Below are 8,756 nucleotides of genomic sequence, written 5' to 3' on the forward strand. Positions count from 1 at the left end.
TGGTGGTTGCTGCAAGTTGTTTGTAAAATGTTTTACTTTTCACAAAATTAAGGTCGCTCTTCCAAAGCCGAGCCGAGCCGAGCCGAGCCGAGCCGAGGACCTGTTCGGTATATGGAAGATTCCCACGAAAAGAAGTCATGTAAAATCCAATATAATTATTACGCTACAAATACACTCGGCACATGGTTACAGGATCGGCTATCAGTCATAATCCCACTCAGGTGATTACAATTGTTATCCAGAAAGCGTACATATACGGTAGATGTCCAGAAAAAGTTACAGTGAATTTGGAAAATATTTGCATACTCGGCTTTCTACGTGAGGTAACGGTTATCGTCAGATGATCTAAGAAAAGTGAAAAATCAAGAAGAAAATTGATCATTTAACGAAGATATTGAAAATGATATGTTATACTCATGAATGAATCATAAATGTGAAACAAAAAGTAAACAGTACAGATGGTTTATCAACATCAAAATGTTGTTAAGCTATAAGAGCTTATGGACTCACATGAAGTTTATGTCCATATTTTGAAGTACGTTGCTTTGAAAGCAGATATATCACGGTATCAAATATACCGATATTGTATTATTCTAAGTGAGATCATGTTTGTTATATTTCTTCTTTTGCTCTTTCTCTCTCTCGGTCTTTTCTTTAAAACATTTTGGGGAATTCCCAAAACGTCAGCTTTTGAATGTTTTCGCCTGATCAATCAAAACGACTGAAATATTAGACTACTTATATGCCGGAAGATGACGATACTGATTTGATACAAGTCCGGAGGGGGAGGGGGGGGGGCAATTTAAGGAGGTGCAAAATATTGTTGTCTGTAACTTGTGGTGCAATTATGGGGGCACATTGGTCTGCATGACACAAAAATCTGTATAAAACACACAGATAACATAGCAACAGTTACCAGGATGCTTAGAGTGTGTTCTTTACTCATGATCAAAAATAAGGTTTTTTCTGAACTAGATATCATTTTAAATGTATTTCTAATATCTCTGTCCCCTCGGGAGCACGTCCACGGGCTGGGGGTGGTGGTGTCTTGTTCTTTCTTGTTTATATTCAAAAGGTGAGGGGGTGTTTTGTTTAAGTGTATCAAGATATAATATAAATAGGTTTGAATTGAAACGCTTCAATGTTCAAAACGAGGGCGCTAGAGACATTTTGCTACTACCAACGTATGTATGAACAAATCGTTGAAAATGAGCAAAATGTCATTAGAAACGATAATTTCTGCCGTTATATAGCAGTCTCATCTTTCTTTAGAATATTCATAAATTTTGTCATGTAGAAACTGTTATCAATGCATATATGGTGAAATCTTTTTCAAGGTCTCCGTGTTCGTTTTTAGTTCGATTTCTGTAAAAATAACTTTTGTTGTTTTGTATATCCTTCGTTTCATAGACAAACATTGGCTTTTTTTTTATCTTTCATTCTCTTTATGACATATTGCCGCTAGATTAATATATACCATGCGCTTTCGCATAAGCATGCATGTGTTGGTCAACAAACATCAGTAGAAAGTGATTTCGTAGACATTCCATTTTCCAGGATAACAAGGCTACTGACGTCACATTATGAGACTAGAGGCGCTATAACTTTAATGGACGCTCATATAATATATGTACGGACGATGTAACCCTACCAATTGATCGTGCTCATTGTGGTGAATGACGTCACTAGAATGCTCAGGGAGCAGTAAGAAGTGTAAATTTAAATATATATATAAAAAAGGAATAAATCATTAATCAATAAAAAATAATATTAATATGCCACGAATTCTCAAACTTTCCGGTATGGAGTGTGTATTATTAAGGATATTGTATTCAATATACTGTTCATTAATAAAACAATAAAAATAGCAGAAACAGAAAGATGAGTAAATATAAAACGAAATGAATGATTTATTGGGAAATATTATACATAAAGATAGTAAACAGGCAAATAAAAATGGTTTTGTTTATTTTTTATATATTGATTAATGACATATATATATATATATATATATATATATATATATATATATATATTTATAGGCTTATCGATATCTATAGATACGTGAGACTTGGTCGCAGAGGTCAACTGAAATCTGTTGTGAGTCAGATTAGGGAAGGGATTATTATTGGCCCTTAGACATTTATGATACCAAAGCTGACCTCCCCCTCACCCCACCCTTCCTCTTAGTTTTTGTAATACAGTTTCGAGGGTCGCCAACTGAATTTGGTAGAGAAAACAAATATACCTAAATATAAGTGTGGAAAAGAATTGAATAGTTTGCTTCAAAAGTAGCAAAATATAACCCTTCATTTAACGATTTCTCGAAGGGAGGGGGATGGGGGATGGGGGACCACTTCACTGTAGACTCCTCCAAACATGTTTGAATACCAGGGCCCTAATGCTCCCCTTCCTGACCAACAGGGATATAAGAATCAAGAAAGAATCTGGAATAGGGTGTAAGTCACTAATTCTAATGAACTGGATCTTACTCTTGCGCCACCAAACCTTCCATTAACCCCCTCCCCCCTCCCACTACCCCAAAGATTGAAAAAGCTCTATGAAGTAAAAGGGATATAATAATCAAGAAGTTAGGTAGAATTGGGTGCATGGCACTAATTCTAATGAACAGGATCTTACTCTTGCGTCACCAACCCTTTTACCCCACCCCCTTCACCCACTCCCACTCAAAGATTGAGAATGCTCTTCAAAGTAACAGGGATATAAGCATAAAAAATAAGCTGGAATAGGGTGCAAGTCACTTATACTAATAAACAGGGTCTAACTCTTGCGCCACCAACCCTTCCACCCCCCCCCCTACCCTCCCAAAAGGTGGTAATTCCAGAGGATATGAAATCGTCAGTGAAACGGTGGGTATAATAGCAAGATAAGTCTAAAGCTCCTTCCGCCAAGGGGCAGTTTAGTAACAAAAGTATTTGTCCAAGTATGTTGTATATTTAAAACACATTGTTGAAGAATTTCTTCAATTGAGATGTTTAACTGCAAACTCATCATCATGGAGGGAATATTTACGAATGTCGTTTGGATCCAAAGGGGTACAGGTATGAGTGGGCTCTTACTGTTACAGTAGATATGGTTTGCATGATTTCTTGATAAGAGACTGGCAGCATATCAATTAATGTTTTGCTCGAATGAAATTTGCGGGACTAACGAAACTTCGGGCATCGGAATTCCGGAATTACTTGGAGATGAATATAGCCTATGTCCATGAGTAGCACCTCTCTTTTCTCTTTAGTTTGTAACAAAAGTATATTTGGCTATCCCGCTTTCGGCCCTTCATACTAGTAAAGTGGTAGGTTCCTTGGAGACCCCCCGGTTGGGGGGGGGTTCAAGATGTACAAAGACATATATCTTGTAGAAGACACTATAGAGAGTAAGAAGAGCAGGGTCAAAATAGGAAGCAGAAAATATCGCGAAAAATGCAGTTTCGAAAGTCTGTAGCAGATTTTTGTGTCTCGCCAAGTATCTGTTATCTTGAGCAGTGAGTATCTACTAAATCAAAAATAATGAGCTAATGAAAATTTATTTTACTAGAAACGAAGTATCACTTATCAATATGAACATTACTAAAGGTGCAACATGAATAAAAATCCTTGTGCTATGATAAAACGAGTAGTTTAATGAGCAGCAGGAAAGGGGAGAGGGGGGGGGGGGGAGTGTCAAGAGTTCACTTCTATTTAAATTCTGATTCACTTTCTTGTCTCTACTGGAAGTGAAAAGTGAGAGCCATCCAGTTGGTAAATGAAGTCACCATGAAAAAAATATATAATTTCTTCCCCAAATAAAGGATGCAATGTACAAGCTAATTTACAAAAGAGCAACAAGATATGTTCATTTTGAAATGACCTATTTTTCCCATTTAATGGGTTCATATATTAACCTCCAAACAAGGTTATTTTATAGCTGGATGTTAAATCTTTCAGTAAAATCTACAAGTAACTTTTAAACGAAGTGTAACTTTTTTGTAATGCCATATTCTGGATTCAGACGGTTCTTGAAGCAAGTCAACAATCAATCAATCAGAAGACATTTATATAGCGCCAAAGTCAACATAAATTGTTCAAAGGCGCTATTAGCCTTGGTCATTGGTAACTTGTCACACCCACACACCAAAGTGTGCGCAATTCAATCAATCTCTCCAGGGGCACCACAGTGCACCACAACCACGTGTCCCCCGGGGGACTTCCCATAGGGTGCAGCCAGAAACCGGCGCACGCAACTATATTTACAAGTTACCTCGCAAGTCCCCATTTATACACCTGGGTGAAGTGAGGCAATGGAGATAAAGTGCCTTGCCCAAGGACACAATGCAATGATCTGGCCAGGGCTCGAACCTGTAATCCTTAGATCACCAGTCCACTGCCTTAACCACTTGACCACAACGCCCTCCAAATAATGCAAATGTTGCATTGTCTTCAAGCATAACCACAGGCCAGGGGCGGACTGGGTCTTAAAACCGGCCCGGGCATTTTTCACCAAGACATGCCCATTATTCATTGATTGTTACTTATATAGTGATCGCCCTCCAGTTTTGAGATATTTTTGAAGTTAAGGAATGCCTAGATGCAAAAAAATGGAAACAAACCTATACAAAATCTATTAGCACGAACAGGTTGCCAATAGCACGTTCTTTTGTTACGAACTAACAGACTAACTAACATGGTGATTTCATGAGCTGATTCCCACAGTTAAAAATATATTTCTACACAGCCCGGCTGTATTATATTAACTACTGTGAAAATGGGCTGTAATTTTTACCAGGCTCCCCAGCCCACCGGCCCACCAAGCATTGCCCAAATACCTGTGTGGCCAGTCTGCCACTGCCACAGGGTAATACGTAGCTACTCACTAAATTTACCAGTTTTGTCAATATATCATTTTCGGGGTAACTTGAAAACTCCCCCAAAAAATAACAGCACTGTTGTCCAGATAAATTTAAACACACCAAACTCAACCATTTGAAAATTGCTATTGTTAAGATGACAAGTTGGTGTACCTTGACAAATATCACTTCACAACATGTTATCAACTTACATGTAACACACCTTCTCCACAATTGCTTAAAATGTCACGTCCCTTCAGAAAAACTGTAAGTGACACTAAACTTGATAAAATCAAAATTAAAGCCCCCCCCCTAACTGCGACTTTCTCGTCCGAATAATGGTATTGAAACTTGAGCAGTTGGATAAATTGAAGTCCTTTGGGTCATTCATTTGGTCACCCCCTGAGTAGCTTCTTCAGAGTAGAATTTTTTTTTTTAAAGTTTATGTAATGTTTAATCTCCTAGAAGTCGCAATCTTTGAAGTTTAGCTCACCACACACATCCAGTCATCATTGTTCTGTTCACAAATTCCAAAATATCACCAAAGTTTGGAATATTCCTAACTTAATCAAATGAAACGCTATGAGGAAGTGGTTTTGACCTAACCTAAAAGTGCAGAAAACATTCCAGCATTTAATGCATGTAAAATCAACTTCAGCAGCTGGAATATGCCTTTAAGCATTTTTGTGGAGAGCTGCAAGATGGAAGCAAACTCATCTCATAAAGCTGATTTAATGGCACGATTTCAACACGTAACCTGACTGATATTAAACTAGTCGCCATGGTAACGTTCATTTATCAAATAGCTATATAAACTTCCCACTCCTGCAGGATTAAGTCATCCTCTAAAATCCAGTTTTATTCATCTCTGTCACTGAAAATTTCAGTCTTCATCATCTTTCATATTTTTCATCATCTTTTCAAGTTCCTCTTGACTAATCTCATCTTGTCCCATGAGTTGACTGAATTGATTGGGATCAAAAAATCCTCTGGGATCAACCAGAAAAGGTCGCCCGTTTGCGACAAACGTGGTGAAGACGTTTCTCACGGAAGGGATGGCAACGTCCGTGGCTTTAAATTTGTGTGTCTTCTCTCTGAGAATGAAAGTCATGGTCTTGGCGACGTACCCGTCTCCTCTTCCGTCGAGGTACAACCGTGTGACGTAGCTCCTGGAGAACCAGTGTAAGAGGATTGGAGTAGCTATCATCACTGTAGCAAACGACAGCCCGATTGTGGTCATGACGCCAGAATCACCAAACCGCAGGAGGAGGGGTACCAAAGTTCCACTCATGATGGTCGTACTTAGAGAGAAAAACTTCACGCCTCTCACGACAGAAGTTAAAGGTCCACTATAAATTAGTTTTGTCGATGATTCTGCAGAAGTTGAATATGCTCTCCCTTGTTGTGCCCTGCGGTCTCTTCCTCGATGGACTGTATTTCCAGTAGCAGTGCATCCACAAATCTGTTGAAATGGGAAAGGGGGAATAAATGAAAATTTTATAGGCTGATATTTAATTTTCCAGATCTTCAACATACAAAACATCTAATAATCTTTTAAAGATCTGTGACACTGGATAACAACAAGGGATTTACCAAACCACTTTCCCCATCCTTGTCAATTGTCATTGACTTAATTCATGTTGGAACTCCATCATACTTTTTGGATTTTGGATATTCTTGTGTTATGTTCAAGGAAACATGAAACAAGTCACAATTTGGTCTCAATGCTACATCTGCTGAGAACCAAGGCAGGTTTCCTCTGGATCTTGCCCAAGAAGCTCTTTTCTGGTTCATTCCCGAGACAGGAGAAAGCGTTATCCTATGCAATCAAATTGATGCCTGCACAAAATAGTGTTATCTAAAATGACAAGTTTGAAGATCAAATTAAAAACTGGAAATGGAAATGGAACCTCTACAACTGAATGAGTTGCTGTTTCATTCATACCAAGGTTGGAATGGTTATGAATTCTAACATACAAACAAACTAGACAAATAACTCTTTGCATTTGGCTTGAATCCCACAAAAAGAGCATCAAATATGAAAGCCACAGTTGACCAGAAGGATGGGCTGTCAAAGGTTAGCTTTAGTCAGTCAGTGTATCTATCTTTTTGTTGAATTATGTTAATAGACACCTATGAAGTAGTGTTAGGTTCAATACCAGTTTAAGGAGCAGCATTACAAAGGCACCCATAGGTTATACGCAGCTGTATACTGACCAATACCAATGGCTTATAAATGCTCAAAAGCTGCTTTCAATTCCAAGGTCTCCCTATATTATGTGTTAATCTGCTGGCAACACCCCCCCCCCCTCCCCCTTTTCTTTTGTGAAAGGCAGGTTGACAGGTCTGTAAAACAGAACTGTGGCAAGAGAAAGGGGTTTATGCTGACGATTTAGAGTGTTCTGTTGCATGAGTGAGTTCCTAGGCCTAACTTTGGTACTTTAAATGGGGCATACCTTCTGCTATATAATATCAAACAAATTTAGGCCCTATTATTAAGTATAAGTTGGACTAGGCCTACAACATTCTTGCCAGTACCTGTGGCCAGTACCACTTAACTTCAGTTCTGTGTAAGGTGATAAAGGTTTTATAACCTTAGTAAGACCTACGTTCAGGAATGAATACGTACCTGTGGATACGAAAAATATGACTTGACGGATCCAAAGAGTATTGCTGTTCTGTTGAGACCCTCTGCAGTATTACTAGGCCTACATATCGTAATGCCCAACGTTCTACCATTGGTGCCTATTCTGCGATTGTTCGCAAACCATGGTAAGTTTACACAGTTCTTGTTTAGTCTTTGCATAAGTTTTGTTGCCATTGTCTTGAGCTCGCTTGGAAAGCGGGATTAGGTTGGGTGAAAACAAGATGTGACGAAATGTACCAAGAGAACAAATCACCAGCGGTTCTTCAACGTTCAACCATTTATCGTGAAGCCTTTTTCGTACAGATAGTAAAGTTCATGTCATGGGGCTAATAATATACTGTACAATACGGCGATGGAGCTATGCAACAACGATAGTTAATGTCTCGCATATCTGGTACATTCACGTGTAGCAAGGAGAAACGTATAGAAGTTTATCAACACCCCTCACTCTAGCAAAGTTTAGGGCTTTGTGAATAAGTATGTGCCGCACAAATTCTCAGATAATATGTGGTCAAACTTTTGTACTAAATATGTGCAACGACAGGGAACGATACCGAGCCTGCTCCGATGGAATATTGTCCAGTTTATCTTTTCAGTAGCGTAAACAGAATTTCAAAAGTACAGTTATGGGGAGTGGGTGGGGATGGACAAATTCTAAATTTCCTCCGACTGATAAAGGTCGAATTATGAACCTTTATGGAAGAGCAAGAGGCGAATCAAGGACTGTATAAATCAGGACACGGTTATCATGGGGTCGTTGAAGCCGGTTCCAAATGCGACGCCTTTTCCCAGAATAAAATAAAAGTTAAGACGTCCAATGGCGCATGGTGAGGTTATTTAGGCCATAAATAGTAAACTATAACTTTTGAGCCGACTCCCATGAAGGGTAATCCGGGGTGGTTCACCCAGAAATAAATAAAATTGTATACGTAAAGTGGTGCATTCTGGGGGATACAAGATCTACACGCAAGGCTGTGCTAATAACTACTCTTCATGTTTGTATGTGGGATGGGGGGGGGGGGGGTAGGGTTCCCCCTGTATCCGCGCCAGGGAGTAAGGACAAAAACAAATTCGTGAAGGGTCTTTGTAGAAAATTAAACAGTAGCCCATATATGAAAGGACGGTTGGAAATATGGGCGAAGGTTTAGCATTGGTCTGTGTAGGATAAAAATGTTTTTCTTTTGAGCTGTTTGAGGCGGATTTTCTGTCCCTTCATACGCTTTTTTTTATTTAAAGAATCTTAGATATTGACAGAGGGTTGCTCAC

The 8,756-nt window shown here is 38.9% G+C and overlaps 1 protein-coding gene across 1 annotated transcript; it reads right to left on the reverse strand.

The window, feature by feature from the left end:
* Window positions 1-3,855: 3,855 nt before the first annotated feature.
* LOC139961087 (transmembrane protein 70 homolog, mitochondrial-like) lies at window positions 3,856-7,887 on the reverse strand. Its single transcript, XM_071959964.1, has 2 exons — window positions 7,473-7,887; window positions 3,856-6,305 (listed from the first exon to the last, which is right to left on the reverse strand). The coding sequence occupies exons 1-2, from the start codon at window positions 7,662-7,664 to the stop codon at window positions 5,727-5,729; spliced, it is 771 nt and encodes a 256-aa protein (XP_071816065.1). The 5' UTR covers window positions 7,665-7,887; the 3' UTR covers window positions 3,856-5,726.
* Window positions 7,888-8,756: the final 869 nt, after the last annotated feature.

Source organism: Apostichopus japonicus, chromosome 3 (genome assembly GCF_037975245.1).
Source record: "Apostichopus japonicus isolate 1M-3 chromosome 3, ASM3797524v1, whole genome shotgun sequence".
NCBI classification, from domain to species: Eukaryota; Metazoa; Echinodermata; class Holothuroidea; order Aspidochirotida; family Stichopodidae; genus Apostichopus; species Apostichopus japonicus.

Bases quoted from the DNA above. Each gene is read 5' to 3' on its own strand.
- LOC139961087 (XM_071959964.1), bottom strand. From the start codon at position 7,664: ATGGCAACAAAACTTATGCAAAGACTAAACAAGAACTGTGTAAACTTA. The intron at 6,306-7,472 runs GTACGTATTCAT...CCATTTCAACAG, and splicing joins CATATTTTTCGTATCCACAG to ATTTGTGGATGCACTGCTAC.